Here is a 23,106-nt window from a genome sequence, read left to right as displayed (position 1 = left end):
CGGCCTACCCCCACCCTGCATCCCTGCTCCCGGCCGCGGCCCCCACCCTGCAGCATGGCCGAGGTGGTGTAGAAGTTGAAGGGTACAGCCTGCACCAGGTAGTCGTCGGTGCTGAGGCTCTCCAGCTTGTCCCCCATCAGCACGGACTTGCCCGTGCCCGCGTTGCCCACCAGCATCAGCGGCCACGACTTCTCCATGAGCAGGTCCATGAAGTAGCGGATGCGGATGGTTTCCGTGGTGTGCACCAGCGAGGCCTGGGGCGGGGCGGAAGGACAGGAGGGCCCGGAGGAGCCCTGAGCCTCAGACACGCTGAGCCCCCGACCTCCCCTTCCAGCTAACGTGCGGACCGGAGCGGTGCGTCCAGTCCCCGGGCTTCCTCGAAAGGTCCTGCTGTGGTCGTCCGTGAGGAAGCCCGCGATGGGCCGCTGAGTCCCGCTCCTGAGTCGTCACTGAACTGTCACCTGTCGGGGGCAGTTACCTGCAGTGGGACGTCAGGGTCCAGCTCAAAGGCAGGCACTTTCTCTGTCCACGGCAGGAACTTCTTACTGTCAGGATCTATGTAGTAGTCAAAGATCGTTCCCTGCGAGGGGAACTTGATCGTTTTAAATTCGTTGACCCACCACTTGCTGAACTCGACTCGATAGTCTACCAGCTGTTGACAAACAAAAGCGCTGGCAGGGCCCCGCCGGGGGCGGTCAGAGGGCTCCCGGGGCGGGCTCCCCATCGCCCGCTGCTCACCTGGTCCTGGAACATGGCTCCCCCGAAAGCCCAGAAGCAGGCGAACACAAAGTAGAGCTCGTACAGCTCCTTGGGGGAGTCGGGCGGCGCGTTCTTCTCCGTGAGGAGGCACTCGAGCAGGTGCAGGACCGTCTGGGTGACCGTGATCTCGGGGATGGGCGTGATCTTCTTAAACCCGAAGCGCAGCTTGTCCAGGCACGTGGGCAGGTACTTGTCGAAGAGAATCATCAGGTTGGCCTTCTCAGACTGCACCTTGCGCCTCTCAATCCAGCTGCTCACCACCCTGGGGGCGACGGGGGGCACTGGGTGCTGGGACCACCACGTTGGGTCTGCCCGGCATCCCTGCCCTTGCTGAACACCCCTGGTGTCTCCAAGTGGTTCTGGCACGCCTGCCTGGTGATGGGGCCCGACCCAGAGCTGAAGAGAGTCTGACGAGGGTGCTGGGGCCGTGGGGGTGTGCTCCTTCTCTGGCATTCTCGCTATGCGGGTGCGTAAGCTTAGAACAACTGGGAACCACCTTTGCTCCCCCAGACGAAGCTAACACTGAGGGCAGCAGAGCTGGACAGAGGGGAGAGAAAGATCTCATGACATCACCTGGGTGCGAAGGGGAGAGAAGGGATTGGAGGGGAAAAGAAGGGAGAGAAAGGGAGAGGAACAGGGACGTCTCATTACATCATCTGAATGCCTGGATCCAGCCATGCCTGAAGCAATCTTGGTGAACTGAGCCAATTCTTTTTTTTCCTTTTTTTTTTTGCTTTAGCTAGTTTGAGTTGAATTTGTCACATTCCGTGAAAGAGCCCAAACTAACGCGTGAGGCAATCCTTGAGGAGCCATGTTGGACTGTCTGGTGCCCATCTGCCTCTGGAGTGGGCTGCCCAGAAGTGGCCCCCCGTAAGGGTGAGGGCACAGACTCCGGGGCCTGCTGCCTGGGCTTGACTCGACTCCACTGTGGCCACAGCGGCTTGGGCGAGTCACTCAACACATCATCAAAGTGCGAGTGACAACAATGCCTCCCATTTCGAAGGACTGCCTGGGCTGATGTTCTAAAGCTCACAGAAGGGCTCCTGGCCCACCGTGAGAGCTGAGTGAGTGCCTGCTCGAAGCATAAACAGAGTCCGGCTCCCTTGTGGGTCAGAGAGCGTGTCCTTTCCAGGACGCCTGGAGCAGAAGCAGGAAGCTGTGTCACCACCCGCAGCCCCGGGGACATGTGTCTCTGTGAGCGAGCTCCTGCCCTGGAGGCTGCGATCCCCCCTGTGCTCTATCAGAACGGGGAACTGAGAGCTAAAACCCCTGCCCCATTGCACGCGGGATCGTCACGGTAAAAGAGCCATCCTTTCCCCAGTCTGCATCTGCGGGCAAAGCGTAACCCGCGTGCCTGGACCAGTTAGGACCTGACCTCCGAATGTGGCGGGTCTTCAGAATGGGGCCGGTTTGCGAACCTGTGCACAGACTGCGGTTTTTGCCCTCCCTGCTGAAGGTGTTTATGTCAAATTAAAAATGTTGCCGTGGTTAGAGTCATGCATTGCGTGCAGATGGGCACGCTGGCTTTGATGGGAAATGCAAGCCCAGGGAGACACACACGCTTGGGAGGACGGCCGGCCTGGCTCCGGCCCGGCCCCCAGAGGCAGCCTTGCTTCACTTCCCGCCCTGGGATGAGCTCCGCAGTCTCCTGGCCTCCAGTCACTGCTGTCCCCAGGGGAAGGCCGCCTTGCTCCCGGGGGTCCCAGGCCGGCTCCCTACCCTCTTCAGTTCTCTCCTCCTCGTCCCCAAACAGCTGCTCACTCTCTCAGTCCTTCCTCTGGGGGCTCCAAGAACCACTCCTGGTGTAAGGCTTCCCTCCAGGCTCTCTCCGCCCTGCCCCACGGGAGCTCCTGAGCGCACCACAATCCCTCCTCCCTCCTGGACCCCTGTGTCCTCAGCTCCTGCCTTGCCTGCCACCCTGAAAACTCTCACACGTGGTGTAGTGGGCAGAATGGTGGCTTCCAGAACACAGGGCCACTGACACCGGGAAAGGTGACCTCATTTGGAAAAGGGCCTTTGCAGACAGACTAGTCAAAGTAAGGATCTCAAAATGAGATCGTCCCGCATCAGGGTGGGCCCCAGTCCGCTGACTGCCCCTGCAAGAAGAGGGGACTGAGGGAAAACCTCAAGAGACACAGAAAGGTGGCTGTGTAGAGACAGACGCAGAGATGGGGGGATGTATCCAGAGGCCAAGGGACGCCAAGGATGGCCTGGAGCCGCCAGGAGCTAGGAGAGAGGCCTGGGACACGTTCTCCCCCTGCCTGCCCACACTTCGATTGTGGACTTCGGGCCCCCAGAATCAATGCCACCTCTTTCTTAAGATTTCAGACATTTCTCACAATCTCCCTTCCCCGCTGCCCCCCCGTGGCCACCATGGTCCGGCACAGGCAGCTCTCCTCTTCACGCCAGAAAGGGCCCCCGTGCAGGCCCCGCAGGCTCGTCCGCGCTGGCCCCTTCCTGCCAAGAGCATCTTCGGGCTTCCCGCTCCGTCCACGGACACCTGGCCCCCACCCGGACCCCAGAACACCCTGCCCCGTGCCTCGTCCCGGCTGGTTTTCGTCTGGCATGCTTCTTGAAGTTTTCGTCCTCCTGGAAAACTCCCTCTCCTGCCAGGCGTCAGCCCAAACTCCACCTCCTCTTGGGAAGACTTCCTGGCTGAGGACAGGCCCGGTCCCTCCTCCCTCCTGCTCAGGGTTCCGGGCACATGGTGCCATGCGGTTGTCACCGTGCATCACACCGTGGAGTCACGTGGCTGTCTCGCAGCCTCTCGCTGCCGTGACCCGGCGCGTTGGGAGAACCGCGGGGTATTTACTGAGTAACTGGATGTAAGCTTGCCCGGGCGACTCTGAAACGCCCCCAGCCTCGTCTTCCTCTGCCAGTTTCGAATGGGAAAACAAAAACCCAACTCACGGGTTCCACCCCAGATCTGCGGGGTTGATGTAGAGAATGCCGGCTCTGGAGACAGTGGCCGGGGTGGCCGTCCGCAGGTGGCTGATCTCGAACACCAGCCTCATGGTGCGGTTTAGGGGGATTCGCTCGTTGCTGGCCAGGGTGAGGACCTGGGAAGGGAGGCAGGCCTGTGGGTTTACAGGGGCAGACGTGCCATCGGCCTGATGGGTCGTCACACAGACGTGTCTCGGAACGAGGAGGAGGAAGTCCGGGACCTTTCCCCCAGCCCAACCTTTCCCAGACACCCCCGGCCCCGTCCCACGTCTGCCCCCCGCCCACGCCAGGACAACACACGAGGCTCCCAGATGTGCGCACCGTGTGGGACGTCACCCGGATGTTCAATTTGCTTTCTTAAACCATGATCCCGCCCCTTCCCCGGGGGTTCCTGAGTTCCCTCTTCCACCCAATCACGTTCTTAAGCTGCTTCTGGATCATTCTGAAGACTGTTTCTGCCTTCCAAGATATGAGATGTCCTGCTACGTTATGTCACAAGCCAATTAAGCATGAATGTTCTCCGTATCTGCACCTTCACCCACGCTGCTGCCCGAGCAGGTCTCAGATGGGGTACACGTGGAACTGTGTCCTATGACGAACACGTCTCGGGACAGGGGACTTTCCCTTGTTCCTAACTTTCTATACAGAGTTCCAGACAGACCCTCGCTCTACCCGTTCCAGTCTAGGGAAGGTTCTGTCTGTTGTGTGCAGTGGGTGGTGATGTGTGGCTCTTCCCATGAGCCCCCTGCCCTATCCCAGGCCCCCCACCGGGCTTTGGGGGTTAGCTCTGGAATCCAGGAGCCCCTCGAACCTTGTTGTCATCCATGACAGTGTTGAGAGACTCAATCCACATTGGGTCTATGTCCCCATCCAGGACAATCCACTTGGGGCCATCATGAGTGATGTTGGCCAGGTCCCGCATTATGGTGGAGAAAAGGCCTGTGAGTGAGGAAGGCTGGTGTGAGCAGGGTTGGTGTTGAGTGAGCAGGGCTGGTGTGAGCAGGGCTGGTGTGAGTGAGCAGGGCTGGTGTGAGCAGGGCTGGTGTGAGTGAGCAGGGCTGGTGTGAGCAGGGCTGGTGTGAGTGAGCAGGGCTAGTGTGAATGAGCAGGCCTGTGTACGTGAGCAGGGCTGGTGTGAATGAGCAGGGCTGGTATGAGTGAGCAGGGCTGGTGTGAATGAGCAGGGCTGGTATGAGTGAGCAGGGCTGGTGTGAATGAGCAGGGCTGGTGAATGAGCAGGGCTGGTGTGCGTGAGCAGGGCTGGTGTGCGTGAGCAGGGCTGGTGTGAATGAGCAGGGCTGGTATGAGTGAGCAGGGCTGGTGTGAATGAGCAGGGCTGGTGTGCGTGAGTAGGGCTAGTGTGAATGAGCAGGGCTGGTGTGAGCCCTGGAGCTGGTCCCGCCCTCACTCCGCCCCCCCTGCCGCAGCTCCTGTTACCGTCCTTCCACTCCCTGGTGGCGGGGTTGATGACTCCAAACAGCTCATCACAGGTGACAGCCTTGGGGTCCAGGTCCACGGCAACCGGCTTCCTCTTCATGTTCTGATAAGTCTTGTTGAGAGACTTGAGGACCTGGGTATGGAGGTGGGTTGTTCTCACGGGGCTCAGGGGCTCTGATCCTGCCCCCACACCCGGGGAGTCACCACCCACCATTCTGAAGGCCTTTTAGAAACCCCAAGAAGAATTCCTGCTTTGGGTCGTTTCTGCTTTGGTCACACGGAGGTGAGTGCGTCCCCCAAACAGTGACTGAGGCAGGGGCCCCGGGAGAGGGGGAACGCACGGCCACAGCCCCTGTCTGTGGACAGCAGAGCACAGTGTGCCCTGGGACCAGGCTAAGTTCAAGAAAAACTCACAGTAGTTTCCTGACGATGAACGCAATCCATGCTCATTGAGAAAACATTAAGTGAAGGAAACTACCCGTAATTCCTCCACCCAGAGAAAAGGATTTTTAAGGACATTTGAGGATATTTCATATGTATTTACATGTGTACAGACATAAAAATACATACATATATACATACTCCTTTTAGAAGATCGGGTTCAAACAGTTTCTGCCTTTTTAAAAATTACGTGCTGTGAGCACACCCATGTTATTAGTTTTTGGAAATAATCTTGAATGATAACACGGCCCATCCTGCGGGTTCCAGCTCAACACTGGCTGGCTTAGACTCTTCCGATGTTTCAGATATCAGTAGTATTGGCCCCCACCCTCTGCTTCTCACCATGCCCAGGTAATGGCAGGGGACGGGGACAGGAGTTTGGGGGGCTGATGCAGGAGGCAGGTGGGGACAGGATGGTGGGGTCTGTGCAGGGGCGGGGGGGAAAGGAGAGCGGGGGGGCTGGTGCAGAGGGCAGGTGGGGACAGAAAGGTGGGGGTGGGGGGCCGGCCACAGAGGGCCAGGTGGCTGGTGTCCGTGGGGAAGGAGCAGGAAGAGAGGAGAACCTGGGAGAAGGGACTCAGTGGGACCAGGGTCCTGTGGCAGCTCCTCGCCGCCCCCTGCCCCCGGGGGCGTGGGGAGGTGGCAGAGGCTGAGCCTCTAGCAGCTGCAGGGCCTTCAGGGTGGACGGCGGCGTGGACAGGAGTGCGCATGCCTGAGATTTGCCGCTGCCCGCGTTCCCGATGACGAACACCGAGTGGCGCACTTGGAGCAGCTCCTCGAGCTGCACGACCTTCAGCACGAAGCTGTCTTCTGCCTGCAGCTTGAGCTCCAGGATGCTCTGCTTGATGATCTGGGGAGGTGTGCACAGGAGGGGGTGCTGGGCACGGGGTGCAAGCACCAGGCAGTCTTTCCAGGAGGGGGGCTTCGTGGGAGACGTTGTAAGGCGGCAGCGGCCCTCTGGCGCAGATGTGTCCCCACATTCTGCCGGTCATGCTACTGAGCTTCTGTGCGGGGGATGGGTTTGCCTGAAGCCCCCCGGGGCCCCCCGGTTCCTCCTGAGACCCGCCCCCCCCAGCAGCAAAAGAAAGAGGTGCTGGCCGGGGCTGAAAGGCGGTTTGTGGCTTCCCCATGTTTCTCACAGCAGCGGGAGCTGTGCACATGTGACTATCGCCAGCTGCCCGACGCGGCCACCTGCCCGGTGCCGCACCTGCCACCGAGGTGCCGATCCGACCCCAGGGCCCAGAAGTACCTACCTTTTCAAAATTCAGGTCCCGCTTCCGAGGCACGTCCAGGGCAGGGAAAAGGTCCCCAATCAGCCCCATGAACACAGGCAGGTCGTCGGTCACGATTTTGGGGATGTTGAAGTCTCTCAGTGCCCTCATGAGCACCTGGTCCTCTGCCCGGCTGGGGTCCCCTCTCTTCAGGGAGCCGGCCACCACCAGCACAGACTTGATGGCTCGCAAGCCCCAGTCATAATGATCCTGGGGAGGGGAGGCATGGACAAGCGGGTGTGAGCACGCCTTCACACTCTGACTGTGTTAGGGACAATTGGGGCCAAAGCCGGCATGCCGCCGGGGGCACACGGAAGCTTCCCCAGGCCAGCCCAGAAGGCACCCTCCCACACCGCTCCGCGGGCCCCAGACACTGTCGGCACACACCTGCTTTGACAGGAGCTCTTTGCACAAGGTGTAGAGCGTGATGAACTTCCTGGCCAGCAGGCGGGCTTCCAGAAAGCCCTCGGCCACCAGCATGATCTCACATATCAGTTCAAAGTCGGGGACGACCATGGCGCAGGGCCTGGGGGATATCAGTGGGGTCTGCCTCAGGCTTCTCCCCCCTTCCTCCCACAGTCCCACGTCCCAACCAGCTAGGTGCACACCTTCCGTGCCAGGAAGCCCACAGCATCAGGATTCCAGGGGCATGGGGGCGGGTTCCTGGCATCCCCTGTCCTCTCTCCCCCTCCGTGGCTGCCCCTCTGCCCTCTGCCCTCTGCCCCCTGCATGGGCTGGTGCCAGACCCTACCCTGCTCTCCCGACTCTTCTCTGAACCTGACCTTCCATGGTCAAGGGCCTCCCCCCCAGGAAGGCAGAAGAGGAAGATCACTGTCTACTTTCTAGGGGGGTCCTGCCTGCTAGACCCCCCAACTCAGGAGCCTCGTCTCCCTGGCCTCCCTCCTCTGCCCACACACCTGAATAGGGCCTTCAAGTTCTCGGGCAGCTCAGTGCGTCCTGCGTACCCGGGGTTCATGGTGATGAAAAGGCCCACAGTGGGGATGAGACTTATCATCTCTCCCAGGAAATTGAATGTTTTTTTCTTGGCCCGAATTGCATCTTGGACACATTTTACCTAAACAGTCGGCACACAGACGTGTCAGTGTGGGAATGACCAGCTTCCACGGCCGATCTTCACTGGGGTTGAAGCACGTGGCTCACGCTTGCAAAGGACACTCCTGGGCTCGCTTTTCTTTTCTGGATGCTGCTGTCCCTGCGAGGACCCTGCCTGTCCCCTTCTATAGTCATACCCCCTCCCCCTGCACCCCCCCCCCAAGCACTGGTCTGCTCCAAATTCCTGTAACTCTGCCGCTTGGTGAATGCCGCTGTGTGGAATGGTGCAGCATGTCATGCGAGCTGAGCTCCGGTCACCCCACGGAGCGCACGGGAGGAGGCCCCCCGCCCCCGCAGCGCTGCGGCATCCCCGCTTGTTCGGCACCATTACTGAGTGGTGTCCCGCCTCCTGGCCGGTCTGTGTGTCCCGTTCCTGCTCTGGCGGTGCCGCGTGGGAGGACTCGTTAGCAGCCTCCTCCGCGTCAGACAGGCTTTGAGAACGACGGCGCTGGGTGAATTCTAAATCTCCGGGCTCAGCCGCTCCTGCAGAGCGGCTGCAAGCCTGCACGCCACCACTGGAGGGCGCCCGACGACCATGGTTGGAACCCTCCAACCACCGGCCTTGAAGTCACTGTCTCTCCACCTTTTGGGCAAAGCTCCCGCCCCGGGGCCTGACCTTTCCTCCCCGGCTGGTCCGCGGGCACGGCTCCCCCGGCCCGCGGCTGGAGCGGCACACCTTAGCTTCTTCGCTGCCTCCCCTCTGTGCGTAGCCTCTCCTAGCATCCTGGCCCAGGATGGACTTAATGGTCCATTCGAGTCAAAAAAACAGGCTGGGGTCCCTTTGCCGACTTTGGGGGTGGGGCAGTAACTCTGCTGCTGCACTGGTGGGGGCGGGGACCCCAAGGCAGCGGCCTTCATTCTCGCTTTGCCTTACGGGGCTCCAGCCCAGGGCCCAGGGACAGCTCCATGTCAGGAGGCTAACAGTGTGGAGGATGCCGGCCACCTGCTTTCACCTTGAATCCTGACAACAAACCCGCGTCCTTGAAGCCATTTTACAGATTAGGAAGGGCTGAAGTCACTGCCGAGCACAGAGATAGGGAGTCCAGTGAGTAGGTTCAGGGCAGGCTCTACGCCCAGGTTTGGGTCCTGAGTGGCGGGGGCTGGTTTCAGCTCGGCTTCCTGGGCTCTGTCTGAAGCCTCCCGCGTGGGCCAGAGGCTCGGGCTGCGGGGAGCTGCTACCTGCTTCTCTCTCCCCTGCGCCGGTGGGAAGAAGGGTCCCAGCACCAGCACCGGCCTGACCTCCGGGTCCTTCTGGAATATCCAAGTTGATTCTGGACCTTGAGCTGGCCCTGGCTCCCCAGAGAGAGCCCCGTGGTTCTCACGTCCGGCACACGTGGTTTCCGGAGGGTTCGTATACAGTGTAGGAATGCTCCGCAGTGTGGGGCGGGCACACAGGCATCTTGCAAGCAGCTTGGGGCCGTGCGGCACAGGGCTGTCCCCGTGAGAATCCTGCTGCCACCGCGAACCAGCCTCCCCACTGTTCACTCCTGAAGCACAGGGGCATGTTTCCTCCCTCCCTTCCTTCTCTCCCCACCTCCTCCCTTTCTCCCAGCACCGCTGTCCAATGCATCCTTCACGGACACCTGTAACCTCTGTCCTTGTCCTCCCAGCAGAACGAATTATTCCCTCACATGTCGCTGGTCACACCTAGGCTGCTGTATCCGGTTCTTCTGTGTGCCCGCCCAGACTCTGGGCCCCCGAAGGACAGGGCTGGGGTCTCTCACCTCCGTGCCACACCACCCCTCATTGCACGGTGCACTGGGGACAGGCAAGGAGGGTCGTGGGGCTGAACGGACTGCCTGGTGTAGGAGGTGACATGAAAGCTGACCAGCCCCAGCCCCTACGTGACCCGCAGACCACAGGCAGGACCCTACCTGCACAGCGATCACGGACAAGACCTCCACCGAGATTCGGTTAAATTCATCGAAGCAGCCCCACGCTCCAGTCTGAGCTAGGCCCTTGTAGATGTTTCCACAGGACTAGGAAGGGGGAGATGGGGGAGATGAAGAGACTAAGAGGGCCGGCCCGAGTCCTACCAGGAGCCCCCCACCTGCCCTTTTTCCGGGTCACAGTCCTGTTCACGGTCCACTGACTGAGGGTCAGGCTGGGGAGCTCCGGGGCCTGGGGGAGGCCGGCAGGCTGGCACCCACTCCTCAGGAGCGGTTCATGCCATGGAGGGCTGGCTGCCCGGAAGAGCCCGGCCTTGCCCCGTGACCTCCCTGGGGTGGGGGCTTCCCTGGCCCCCAAGCCGGACGGGTGCATCCGTGTCAAATACAGCCCCTGCAGGTTTTTTCTCGCACTCAAGGGAGGGGGCTTCTCTCTAAGATGGGGGTGGGCACGCGTGTCAGATTTTCCTCTAGGTGTTTGTGTCTCCAGTGCTCAGCTGGGGGATGAGAACTCTTCAGGGACTCTGTGCGGCGTTCCAGGTGGGTGTTAGAGTGCTGCTGGGGTGCTTCTCTGAAGTCCAGGGGCTGGCGTGGTCTGTGGCCTTGACTGGGAGGAGGGCAGCTGGCCCCACCTCAGCCTCAGGAGGGCTGGGCCTTGGGGCTGAAATACGGGCCAGGAGGGGACCGAGGGCCCAGGCTCCCTTCCACAGAGGCTGCTCTGCTGGGCCTCAGGAGGACAGCATTCTGCACACTCTCCAGGGACTGCTGGGGCCTGGCCTGTCCCCTGGCTCCCCTCCTCCGCCTGCCTGGACTCACTTTTACCCCAGAGCCCCACGCTGAACCACGACAGAGGCCCTCATTCCAGCCGCCCGGAGAGAGCTTGGAATGGAGGCTGGGAGGAGGTGACCTCCAAGGGCGGGACAGGATATTTGGGGCTCGGTGTGTTGACCCTGGGAGCCTCTTCTGGACATGTGCGGCACCTCCACGGGCCCCAGCTTCCTGGGAGGGACGCGGCTGCTCAGCCGGACCGCAGGGCAGAGACTGTCAGCAGACGGGCAGCCTGCTGCCTCCTCCCCCCGGTTGGGCCTGCAGTGTCCAGACATCTAGAACCGTCTGGGGCCCGGGGGATGCGGTGTGTGGTCCCCACAGGGGCCTCTGGTCCCCTGCAGGCTTGGAGCGCACCTTGTAGTCCATTTGCTCCGAGCAGTTGAAGACGTACACCATGGTGCCCAGGGCCCTGCCCAGATCCTTGGTCGTCTCCGTCTTGCCAGTCCCGGCAGGGCCAGCGGGGGCCCCGCCCATGATCAGGTGCAGGGACTGGGTCAGGGTTATGTAGCATCTGCAAAGGACCTCTGATTATCCCGCGTGCGGTGACCCCACGGCCACTCCCTTCCCTTTCATGGTAGCGTCAGCTCGCCGTGTCCAGGTGACATCCACTTGGCACCAGGGAGGCACAAAAGGGACAGGCCAGGGAAGTCCGTGAGATGGAGTCGAAAATGGCACCCCCACTTTGCAGGCCCACAGAGAGGTTGAGCAACTCCCCCAAGACCACACAGCTAGCGTCGCAGTGATCCAGTAAGCACACGGCACCCAGGGCTGGCTGCCCGACCCCCTGTGGATGGCAGCTGGCGCTCGCCCTCACCTGTCCGTGAGTGGGGTGATGACGAGCCGCGGCGTGTTGCCCAGGTATTCGTAGGAGTACTGGATTTGGGCGTCACAGATGTTGGCAAAGCAGTGCTGCTTCTCTTCATCCCAGCGGTGCCGGAGCTGGGACTGCCAGGTGAAGGCCTGGGAGCTCTCCACCTGCAGGAGGCGGCAGTCCGTAGGAGCCAGACCCGCCCGGGAAGGCCCTCTGTTCCTCCCCCAGGACCCACGTCCACCCCAGTGCTGCCCCCGCCCGAATCCTGCTGAGGAGCGGCCCTCCCATGGGATGGCTCCTCCCACTGCTCCCCAGGGCTGAGTCTTAGCAAGGGGGGTGGCAGGAGGGCCGCTGCCAGGAACAGAGTCCCCCCCCCCCCGGGAAGAGGCACTAACGGGGGCTGGAGTCCCCGAACACCAGCTCCCACCCGGTTCCCGGCCCTCGTGGTCCCCATGCCTTGGCGGCGATCATTTTGGCGACCACGTCCCGGGCATGCACGTCGATGGTGCAGATGGTCATGACCTTCATCCTGTCGCCCGCGCTGAGGCTTCCGATGAGTAGCGTGATGAGCGCGTTCAGCTGACCGATCTGCAGGAGCAGAGGCGCCTGGGCTGGGGCACCGGGGCCTGCCCCCCGCCCCCCGCTGTGCGGGTCCCGGAGCTCGCGGTCGGGTAGGGGAGACCACTGTGCTCCCGTTTACAAAAACGTTTACAAAAAAAGTTCTCAGTATCCCCCAGCTGGGGTGGGGTGAGCGGCACAGCGGCCCCTGGTGCGATACCGTGGAGCCTCCGAAAATGGTGTCGAGTGAGAAAGTCCAACGCCACGGGAAGAGGGGGGATAGTAAGAAAGAACAGGGGATTTTTAAAGCCACGCAGGAAATTTCCACGGTATTTGCATATAAGTCCATGATATGCACACAAATTGACGATTTGCTGACTTCCAGACAAATTAAAGTTGTGTATTTCCCAAGCGGTTACCTCTGGGCAGAACCACCGGGGGGTTGCCAAGGTTTGGCCGCTTTGGACCGACAGAAAGGGCACCTCCCCCCCTCGCCCCCCACGAGGCACGGCCGCAGAGAAGAGGCCTCCGGGAGTCTCCCGGCAGCTTCTGACGGCACGCGGGACCACGCACCTGCTTTTTGTTGTAATCTTTGATGGCGTTTTCATAGCCTTCCTCCAGCCTCCCGAACGCCAGGCCCACCTCGGTGGTCCACCAGACCTGCGTGACCGTGAGCGCTATCTGCAAACAGACGGGCGTCCGCCGGTGCCCCCGCGCCGTGAGCGTCACCCCGGATACGGCAGACCCGCCCCTCCCCTGAGCATACCCCCGGCCCCACCCCGGACCTGGGCCGGATAATCGAAGATCCACTGCTCCCTTGGCTTTTCCTCGTACGTTACCACGGCTTCCGGAATTTCGTGTCGCAGAGTAGCGCACATGCGGTCCAGCACTCGGTTCAGCCACACTTCTACCTGCGGACGGGAGCCACCGTGACCGGACAGGCCCTGAGTGCGGCGACTTCCAAAGATTTGCTTTGTCATTAATTTGCCCTCACTGTCATCCCAGGGGTGGGAAAGTCGAGGTCTTTGTAGAGCGGTAAGAATGATCCACTTAACAAACGGGGTTGGGATGCCTAGGCGTGTCCCCTCCAAGACTTGCTGCATTGGGCGTTCAGGTGAGCACGCTATTTCTAGGCAGACAAGGGAGGGGATCCAGAGAAAATTCTAGAAGAGAAGCCGTGCTACGTCCGAGCCCCTGAGACGCCGCTGATGTTGGGAGACGCGGCGTCTGTCCTCTCAAGTTCCCGGCGGGTTCTGGCAGCTCCTCAGGTGCCTGGTTTCAGGGTCCAAGAAGGTCACACAGGACAAACTTCCTTTGTATTTTATGTGCAGACAAGCCTTCTCGGTATTTTAAAATAGAAACCCTCAAGTAGCCGCTACGGGTTGGGGGGAAGATCCAAACGGGACGATCGGCTTGGTAAACACAGAGCCTGTGGTTGTGTCTGCGAGGAGCCAAGCGCAGGAAGCAGGTCTGAACCCACCGTGATGACGGGGTCTCGGCCTGGCCCCCACCAACCCTGTCCGTGCGAAGTAACCGGCCAGGAGCTCCAGGTCCACATTTCTGAAGCTCGTTTTCTCGCGTGAGATTTTCCTCTTTTTTCCCCAGCTGACTTTTCTCCAAATTACATTTCACTTAGGATAATGTCGAAGTTGATTTGGTTGCTGAGTTGGGTGGTGAGATGGGGGGAGAGGGGCCGCGGGGACGCTTGGTGTTGGCAGCCAGAAGGCCGCGAGTGGCTGGGGACAGGAACGGGGCCCCCCGAGGTGAGGAGACCTCTCTGGTAGCCGAAGCCCCCGGAGCCAATTATTCTGAACAGGGATCAGAACGAGGTGGTTCAGGCTTGTGGGGCCCCTCAAGGCAGTCCCTCGGCAAGTCCCAGACAGCTCTTCGGCATCCATAAACCTCTCCCCAGCCCTCCTCCTCTCTCTGTTTGTTCTCAAGATGCGTCCCACAATGTGCGGGTCAGGCCGCGCTGGAAATTCTCTGCGGAAGCTGTTGGAGTGCTTGCTGGAGCGAGGGACAGTCCCGGCTGGGTGGCCGGGGGGGGGGGCGGTGAGCGGTCCGCCCTGGATGTGCCCCCAGCACTCACCTGCCCCGAGAGGTCACACTCCTGGTCGAAGTCCACGTACTCGTCCTCCTTGCTGAACATGCCCAGGCCCAATTTGAGAGGCTTCTCGTCAGCGTCGAGGCGAAACTTGAGTTTACACAGGCTGTCGAAGAGCTTGGCCAGGTGGCGGCTCACCTGGGGTGGGGGCGGGGGCAGACACGGGGTCGCGGAACCCGGGGCTTCGGAGGGGCGCAGGCGCAGCCCGGTTTTCCTTGGGCGGTGTACGTGTCTTTCTGATTTTTGGAAATACCCTCCCCCCTTCTCTGATTGGTGTTAACTAAATTACACGCTTAACCAACCAAGGGCCTGGCCCAATGGCTCTGAGGGGGGACTCAGAGACCAGCCCGGAGATCTGGCCCTCAGACACAAAGGTCTGAAGGTGACAGGACCCTTTTCCTTGACAAGGAGGGTACCAGGCCCTGGGCCCGTTTCCCTGGGCCACTCGGTGCATCCCTCTGGTGCGTCCCGCAGTTTTAGGATTCAAATAAAATATAGTGTTTTCCCTTCACCTAGTTAGTTAAGCCCTCTCTCCTTTCAGTAGAGTCTCGAGGAAACGTCTCCTCTTGGCTCCTGGGTCCCCGGATCTGTCAGGATGAGCCAGCGGCCACCTAGCGAGCGGGCGTGTCTCCCAGAAATAGCGTCGTGCCAAGCCCCTGGCATCTAACCCATTTTCCAGATAAGAAAAACGAGGCAAGGGGGCTCTCTGTTATGGCCGGGCCCCTGCAGTTTCTGGCTTGGTTGACCTTGTGGAGGTGGCCCAGGGATCTCCAAACACATGCCTCCAACTGGCCAGGGCCACCCAGACGTGGGGGCAAACACACGGCCGCCTTCGGAATGCCAGGGCCCACCTACCTCCACGGGGTCATTTCCGTTGGAGAGGATGTCCAGGAGGTCGGCCGACGAGACAAAGTAGAACCTCGGGAAAGCCAGTCTTTTTGTCTCTAAATATTCCGCCAAGGCCTTTTCGCACACAGCCAAGCTAGGAGGAGGGAGGAAACGGGGCTGTCGAGGCCTTCTGCAGCCCATCCCGTCCGCGCCGGACGGCAGCCCCAGAGACGCCCGGTCTGTCGTTTGCAGCCCCTGTTTGATTCAGCCCTTGGAACCTGACCTGCCGTGTGGGCGTCCCTCTGAGGCTGAGGACACGCCGAGTGGTACCTCGCAGCCCGGAGCACCAGCTCCCAGCAAGGAGAGTTTGCCCTACGCTGGGCAGCGGGGGGCTGATGGCTCAGGTCCCTGCCGCCAGGACGCCGCTCAGCTGGCCAAGCACGGGGACCCACCTCTTCTTCAGATTCTCCAGTTTGTCGTAGAGACCAGGCTTGTTGGTGGCCTCTACCACGTTGGGTGTTTTCACCGCCTCTTCCATCAGGGCCTGGGAGGAGATGGGCCCCCAGGGCATTAATGGCCGCACGCTCTCCAGCGTCACCGGTTCTGAAAATGCCCAGGGGGAGGCGGAGGGCCGCGCGCACCTTGAACTCCGTGTCAATGCCGTCGAAGCGCTTGGAGTCCTCCGGCAGCTGGGCGCGGATGTCCTCGGAGCCGATGAAGATGCTCTCCAGGTGGCTCCAGGTCCTCTGGACCTCAAACCAGATGGAGATGACGGAGTCCGCCGTGGACAGCTTCTGCTGCCAGCTCGTCACCTCCTTCAGGAAGTGGGACAGGTACTTGGACGTCATCAGGTTCTGCAGCTGCACCTGGTTGTCTTCCAGGGTCTCCACCAGCACCTCGTCCGACTTGAGCATCATGGTGCCCGTGCGTGGGTGAGGCTCGTGCTCGAACTCCATGGTGGACCACGTGGCATCCAGGGCTTTCAGCACCTTTCGGGGGACACGGAAACCGCATCACTCGGCGGCGGGTGTGAGGGGCCAAGAAGGACCCGGAATGGAGCCCTGCTCTAAGAAGTCCGGAACGTTCCTACCAATATCATTTTTTTTGAAGATTTTATTTATTTATTTGACAGAGAGAGAGACAGCCAGCGAGAGAGGGAACACAAGCAGGGGGAGTGGGAGAGGAAGAAGCAGGCTCCCAGTGGAGGAGCCTGATGTGGGGCTCGATCCCGTAACGCTGGGATCACGCCCTGAGCCGAAGGCAGACGCTTAACCGCTGTGCCACCCAGGCGCCCCCCTACCAATATCATTGACAGCTGCCAAAAGGTAGAAACGACCTGAGAGTCCGTCAGCAGATGAACAGACCCAATGGACAGACCATCAGAAAGCCGTTCAGCCACGAAGAGGAACGGAGCTCTGACTTAGGCTCCCACACAGAAGGACCTTGACGACATCACGCCAAGTCAAAGAAGCCGGGCAGACAAGGCCATGGCCTGTGTGCTTCCGTTTACATGAAATGTCCAGAACAGGCAAGTCCGTAGGGACAAGAAAGTGGGTTAGCGGTGGCTGTGAGGTGGGACGGGGACGTACAGGAAGATGGGGGGTTTCTAGAGGGAATGGCTTTTGCAGTTGGTGAAAACGTTCTAACATTGAATAATTCTACCACGGGATGGTCACACATATCCGTGGGTACACTGAAAGCCAGGGAATTGTGCGCGTTAAATGGGTGAATGGTATGGTATGTGAATTATAGCTCAATAAAGCTGTTTGGCAAAAAAGGGAGAAATGGGGCACCTGGGCTGCTCAGTCAGTTAAGTGTCTGCCTTCGGCTCAGGTCATGATCCCAGGGTCCTGGGATCGAGCCCCGCGTCAGGGCTCCCTGCCGAGCTGGGGAGCCTGCTTCTCCCTCTGCCCCTCTGATGCTCTCTCTCTCTGACAAATAAATAAATTCTTTTTAAAAAAAAAAAAGGGGGAAGAAAGCCAAAATGTGACATCTCCCACTTACCGAACAGGTGAGGACAGAGATCTGAATTGCAGAAGGAGCCCCCCGAGCTTCCCTGCGACCTGGGACTGTCCCAGCCGGTGGCTCATCGTCCATCCTCATGGCCAGTCCTCCCGCCTCCCCTCCTTCAGCCTCTTCTCCAACGTCACAGACGAGGTACTCCACGAGAGGGGAGCGCTCAGGACGGTTTTAAATGTGCATCCTGTCACACGCAGGAGACAGGGCCAGAGCCGGGGGGATCCTCTTTCCAGTAAAAGATTATGGAAATTTTTTACAAGATTTCCGTCACCCGTCGGTTAAGGGAAAGCCCGCCAAACTTTGTTTTCGTGTTAAGCGACCGCCGGACCCCATGTGAAACGAGATGCTTGTAGGCGCTGGGCTGGTAGGTCGCTTCGGCACCATCCCGCACACAACACATTTTCGAAAAAAAAAAAAAAAAACCCTACCTTTTCCATCCCAGACTCTTTCACAGCCTTGTCAACGATATTCCGGACCTCGTCCTCGAATCTGTGCAGGTTCAGCTGCAGTAGGTCTGCCAGGGTGGTCTCATCTGACATTTCAAATTTCACCTGTGGGGGAAACAGGCACGTTCCAGCCAGGTCACCTGCGCCGGACAGACAGCTCCGTCCTTTGCGGAGAGGCAGGGTGGTGAGAGCTCCGGGCTCCGGAGGGAGCGGGTGGAAGCCGGTGCCGCCACCGACTGGCTCCGTGACGCGGGGGAGCTCCTTCGGCCAGACTGGCCTTCCTGCCCACGCGAGGCCGGCCGGCCGCCAGGGCCGGTACCTGGGTGGCCTGCATGAGCTGCTGCCAGTGGCGGTCCCGGATGGCGGGGTTCTGCAGCTCGCTCGCGGCGCGCAGGGACGCGATCATGCTCTTCACGGTGCTGTCCAGCCCCACGAAGGCGTCCCAGCTCTTCATCTCCTTGTCCAGAGACCGCACGTCTTTGGCAAACTTCTTACAGTCGATGTCCATCTGCTCAACGTTGATATCTTTCCACTTGGTGGTCTTCCAGTTGTCGATACTGGTGTTCACCTGAGGGGGAAACACTCACTGGGGGTGGGGGAAGACGTCCGCGCCCCCTTCCTGCCCCGGCTCCTGGGGAATACACAGGGCTGCCGACAGAGGGCCGTAAGGTGGAAGCCCAGTTGTCAAGATAGAACCCCAAAGTCCGCAGGTCAACTCTACTTCGGCAGAACCCTGTGGAGGGCGCCGCTACCGCTCACCAGGCCCCAGGCCCCTCTCCGCCTTGGTGGGGCCGTGGGACCTGCCTCGACCGGGGAAACGTGAGTGACGCCTGGCACTTTGGGGCAGAGAGCACTTAATTGCCAGAGCTCGACTCGCAGCGCTGTCGGCCTTGGCAATCACGGAAACGCACGCGGCTACACAGCCTGGAGCGACCTGGAACCAGCGAGTGGACTTTGCGTGAAAGAGAAATACACTTGTGTGGGGAACTACGCGGAGGTCCTCTTAGGGCTGTTAGCACAGAGTAACCAAGCTTATACTGGTGGATGACCGGGTGCTACAAGCCGCTTGAGGACACAGAATCTCCCCGGGAAGAACCCCACCAACAGTGGAGACGGAGGCCACGAAGCCTGCAGTCTTCAGCTTGGTGTGGGCTGGAGACGGATGTGAAGCTGGGATGGATGGAATGAGGTTGTTGGCACAGGCGCTCGAGGCCCGGAGGCCGGGCCTGCACAAGCCGACTGGTTGCATAAAGACAGAGAGCTGTGGCTGTTTACAGGAGACCAGCCTGGAAGATGCGGAGACACGACACCTTAAACCCCCGCCGGCACTGAATCAGCGGCCGTTTGAGGTTCAAGCTTATTCTGTGTCCTGTTGCCATAAAACTGTCCTGGGAGATTTGTTTTGGAGGATTTTCCTTAAATACTCTGGCCATCAATGCTTACTGTCACGTCCTGGGAAACGTGGCCTTTATTCTCTAGTCTGTGCGGACCATTGTTTATCCAGGGGATGGGCAGCCACCTGTCCCTTCTGGCTTTACCGACTCTGTTCCAGAATGTCCGTCACACACAAGAGACCCGAGCTCAGCTCAGAGTGAGGAAGTTACCGTCAAGAGGCTCGTCTGTCCTCTCTCTTTCAGAGTGGTTGCCTCTGACTACAGAGACCCTTTCCCCTCTGTAAGAACTGTGGAGGCTCAGTGTGGGCAGAACGAAGACACGTTCGACATTTTACTATGATGTACAGAAAAATAAGACAAATGGAGAGACGGAGCATACTTCCGTGCAGGGAGAACCCTGGTCAACGCCGGGAGGGCAATCCCCCCCAGAGTAGCTCACAGAGAAACCCGGTTCTGTATAAGTCTAACGGTTTGTCTTGGAGGGGGGAGGATTTGACAGAGACCCTGCAGTTCATTTGAGAGGAAAGGAGAGGGAAGACCTCACATCTCTCTGGAGCCGGGGGAGCCGGGAGGAGCGGCCAGCAGAAGCCAACGGGTGCTCCTGCGCTACCCTCCTTTCCGGGAGGAGTGGGTGACTCGGTCAGACGCGCGGCGGCGTCCTAGCGGCAGAAGGCTAGTGGGAGCAGTCCCCTCGCCCCCCGCCCCGGTCCCCGCAGCCCTGGCCCGCCCCCCCCGCCCAGGCCGGGTGCCTGCCATCGCCCTCACCATGACGATCATGTCCCAGAGCTCCTTCAGCAGGCGGACCTCTTTGTGACAGGCTTTGAGCTGCTTGTAGTCCGGGACCGTGACTTCGAACAGGCTCCCGGACTTGCACAGGGCCTCCATGGTGCTCTCCATGGACGCGATGCTCTTTTGTTGCTGGGGGCGGGCGAGGGAGGCAGTCAACAGCGCTGCTCACGCTCCGTGCTGGCCTCCCTCTTGCCCTCCACCGCATGCCAGTGGACCTTCTCCGCGTCCTCGCCGGCCCCGTGCTGTGTTCTGACCCCATGCACCGACTTGGGGGGAACCATCTACCTGGCCGGGGAGAGCAGCGCCCACCCCCTCCCGCCTTCAAACGCCCCCTGCTTCTGGTCGCACGGCCAGGCGCTCCAGCTTTGGGAGTTCGGGCATGAGAAGTGACTTTAAGGGACCCGGCACGAATGCCCGATTTCCTCCTGAGAGGTTCAGGATGGCTCAATTCTCATCCCGTTTTTTACCTTGTTAAACATTAGGGAGGTAATGCTTGATTGCTTTGAAAATGAGAACAGTCTACATAAGGGGAGGAAAGCAAGAGTCACTCCAAACCAGGCGAGTGAGTGTGGGCACTTCGGGGTCGAGCGTGTGCAGGTGCGCGTGCGGGATGTGAAGATGGGTCTCCCGTGTCTGCGGGCAGCTCCGAGAGGCCTTCGGCACGCACGGACCTGGTTCCTAAACAAGCTTGCGCCAGATCTCCGCAGAACCCAGCCCGGCCCGGGGGCTCCGGGGGAGACGGCGCCTGCCCGCCGGGCTCGGGGAGCAGACGTGAGAAAATGACCATGAAGAATGGGGAGATCTTCGGGAATGGTGGCTTCGAAGCGGTGTGAGAAAAGCAGAGGCTAGGGAAGGGCACGTGTGTGGGGGACCCTAGAGGGCACCTTGGGGTCTTTGTGCTCACGCCCGCACGCCCCACACGCTCCCCTGCGAGAGGGTTCTCAGGGCCAGCCCTGTGGCATTTGCACATTGGATGCTGGTTGTGGCCTTAACATTGGGAACGTGGTGAGGCTCGGCCACGGGCCGCACAGAGCGGCCAGGGAGGGAAGACAGCAGGCACGAGAGCTGAGTGCCCGGCCGGGTGACAGGGAGCCGCTGGGTGAGGAGCCGAGGATGAACGACGTACAGCGGGGCTGAGCAGCTGGCTGGATGGCCGGGCTGGGGGGATGTTCCCGCGGCTGTGACCCCTGTCTGGAGCCGCGCTCCGAGCAGCGGCCCACAGCGGGGAGGCCACCGGGGATGGGACCCCGGGGTGTGCGTGGACCCCTGTGCACACGCGCGGCCCCAAGCCTAGGCCCCTCGTGGCCAAGGGTACGAGCTTAAGGAGAGGCTGGGAGGGCGCCGGGGTCCTCGGGGTCCTCGGACGACCTACCTTATTCAGGGACTTGTAGGGGTCGGGGTCAGTGAAGCTGAACGGGGCTTCTCGCCGGAACTTCTCTCTGAACTCGTGCTGCTTGAGCTGCGGGAGAAGCGCCCGTGTCACCCTCCCCGGTGGCAGCCCGGCCTCCCCGAGGGCGTCTGCCCGCCGCCGGGGCGGCACTACCTCGAATTGCTGGCACTTCCGCCGCAGGATGTTGACCTCGTTAGCCTGGAGGGGCGCCACGTTCTGCTTCACCTGGATGGCCAACTTCTTGGTGCTGGCCCACTGCTCCGGCAGCTCCTGCGGCAGACAAAGGCCGGGTCCTGTCCCGTGTCCTGTCCCGTGTCCTGTCTTCTGGAAACTGTCTACCGTGAACTAGCATGGGCTCGCGGGGAGTCGCACACGTCTCACGGAGGGTCCTGTGCGCCTCCCCCAGGCGGCCCCGGAGCAGCGGCGACCCCCGGCCTGGTCCCCATTTCTGGAACTGTGCCAGAACGGCTTTGACAATCAGATGAATTCTTGTATTTTCAAAGTTCTCCACACTTGAGCAAATATTGGACTTCTGATCATAAAATATTTTGAAGAAAAAAAAAATCCCAGCCCACGAATTCTTTGCCCACAAAAGAAAGACACGGGTTCCTTTTCCTCTACGATGAGCTAACATTCCGTGGGCGGCAGTACATCTAAAAGCCCGTTTCACACCAGTCGCCCCTGGGTCCAGCCACACACACTTCACATCTCAGCCCTCAGCTGGGCCCTGGGCAGGGCGGCAGGGGCGGCAAGGGTGGCAGGGGCAGCCGCTGGCCCCACAGCAGGGCCCCAGGGAGTGCCTCCCGGCTCCTGCCTCCCTGCCCCGCACTCCTACCACCCCCATTCCTGCAGGATCTCGGCCCAGATCCAGAGCAGGGCAGAGAGTGGAGAAAGGGATGAGGGGGACCCTCCAGGGGGTGGCTGGGCAGTGGCTTCAGGACCCTTCCCCTCATCCCCCCCAACCCCAGCCCGGATGGCACACAAAGCTGTTCTATTTCCAAGTTAGCTGTGAAGTGCAGTCAGAGGCAGCCTGGACCCTCCTCCTTCCCACCTTGCCTTGGCCAGCCCTGCCACACGGACCTTCCAGGTCACGGAGCTCCCGCAGCAGCCAGCCCCTCCCTCGGCCTCGCTGCCGTGTCCCTGCCCTCTGCAGGGCCTCCGCTGACTCTGCTCTCTGTCCACCGTCCCCTGCACCCAGGGTTGACCGGTCCTTGGGGGTAGGTGTGGGAACCACCGGCTCCACCTTAGAGCCCACCTCACTGTCCCTTCCTCTGCAGGGAGCCTTCTTCCACCTCGACATTCCCCAGGGATTCTCGAATCCACAGGAAGAAGTCTAACCTGCAGGTCCCATGTGACAGGCCTTGTCCCCAGTCACCACAGCCTCTACTCTAGTCGCAAGGTCCTGGCACTGGACTGCTTCCCCCCACCTTCCTTGGATGGCACCCCCGGCACTGGACTGGCTTCCTCTCCTGCCTCCCCCGGACGGCCCCCCCAACTCCCCAGCACTGGGCTGCCCCCCTCCGGCCTGCCCTGGGCCACGTGGTGGCCCGCCACTGTCCACCTGCAGCTTCACGTGTGTCTCCTCCGGTATCTCCTCCCCATAGGTCTTGAGCAGCTCGATGGTTTGCTTCAGGGGCTCAAACATGTTGTCGGTGGCCACCTGCCTCTCCTTGACCTTCATCAGATGACCCATCACCTCCACGAGACCGTCGTAATCCCCCTCCTTGAGGGTCTTGGTTAAGCCCGTCCTGGCGACTTTCATGAAGGTTTCTAGGTCAGCCAGGCTGTTGAACGAGACGGCCCCGTGAGGGGTGCCACCCTCCACGGTGGGGGGGTGAGGTCTGGGGAGGCAGTTGGCAGCGGGGGCCCCCCAGTTATACTGTGGGGCCCTGCTGAGCAAGGGAGAACTCCTGACCGCCTCGGGATACCTGCTCTTGACCCCCACCCTACGCCCCACCAGCTCTACTCCAACTGGCCTCCCGGACGGAACTCAGCCCGCCTGGACTCCCTCCTCGCGGCCCTGACTGCGGCCCATGACTGCGCGGTCACCAGTCCGTGGCGACCTGTCAGGCTGCCTTGCCGCCCTCGG

The 23,106-nt window shown here is 60.8% G+C and overlaps 1 protein-coding gene across 1 annotated transcript in view; it reads right to left on the bottom strand.

Annotated features, from left to right (window-relative positions):
- The window catches only part of DNAH17 (dynein axonemal heavy chain 17), a 110,757-nt gene that overhangs the window by 41,554 nt on the left and 46,097 nt on the right, over positions 1 to 23,106 (bottom strand). The window contains exons 23-48 of the mRNA XM_026484009.4: positions 22,579 to 22,801; positions 21,171 to 21,287; positions 21,000 to 21,086; positions 19,604 to 19,756; positions 17,764 to 18,012; positions 17,427 to 17,549; positions 15,621 to 15,968; positions 15,432 to 15,523; positions 15,007 to 15,133; positions 14,137 to 14,289; positions 12,833 to 12,958; positions 12,621 to 12,728; positions 11,946 to 12,077; positions 11,493 to 11,653; positions 11,033 to 11,189; positions 9,839 to 9,943; positions 7,769 to 7,926; positions 7,239 to 7,377; positions 6,834 to 7,061; positions 6,293 to 6,430; positions 5,140 to 5,272; positions 4,514 to 4,641; positions 3,670 to 3,818; positions 739 to 1,021; positions 479 to 652; positions 47 to 254 (exon numbers count right to left, since the gene is read on the bottom strand). Coding sequence (XP_026339794.2) covers positions 47 to 254; positions 479 to 652; positions 739 to 1,021; positions 3,670 to 3,818; positions 4,514 to 4,641; positions 5,140 to 5,272; positions 6,293 to 6,430; positions 6,834 to 7,061; positions 7,239 to 7,377; positions 7,769 to 7,926; positions 9,839 to 9,943; positions 11,033 to 11,189; positions 11,493 to 11,653; positions 11,946 to 12,077; positions 12,621 to 12,728; positions 12,833 to 12,958; positions 14,137 to 14,289; positions 15,007 to 15,133; positions 15,432 to 15,523; positions 15,621 to 15,968; positions 17,427 to 17,549; positions 17,764 to 18,012; positions 19,604 to 19,756; positions 21,000 to 21,086; positions 21,171 to 21,287; positions 22,579 to 22,801 — 4,199 coding nt within the window. The remainder of the gene's footprint in view (positions 1 to 46; positions 255 to 478; positions 653 to 738; positions 1,022 to 3,669; positions 3,819 to 4,513; positions 4,642 to 5,139; positions 5,273 to 6,292; positions 6,431 to 6,833; positions 7,062 to 7,238; positions 7,378 to 7,768; positions 7,927 to 9,838; positions 9,944 to 11,032; positions 11,190 to 11,492; positions 11,654 to 11,945; positions 12,078 to 12,620; positions 12,729 to 12,832; positions 12,959 to 14,136; positions 14,290 to 15,006; positions 15,134 to 15,431; positions 15,524 to 15,620; positions 15,969 to 17,426; positions 17,550 to 17,763; positions 18,013 to 19,603; positions 19,757 to 20,999; positions 21,087 to 21,170; positions 21,288 to 22,578; positions 22,802 to 23,106) is intronic.

Source organism: Ursus arctos, unplaced genomic scaffold (assembly GCF_023065955.2).
Source record: "Ursus arctos isolate Adak ecotype North America unplaced genomic scaffold, UrsArc2.0 scaffold_24, whole genome shotgun sequence".
NCBI classification, from domain to species: domain Eukaryota; kingdom Metazoa; phylum Chordata; class Mammalia; order Carnivora; family Ursidae; genus Ursus; species Ursus arctos.
The sequence above is the reverse complement of the archived record's forward strand: the minus strand, read 5'-3'. Positions and strand labels throughout refer to the sequence as shown.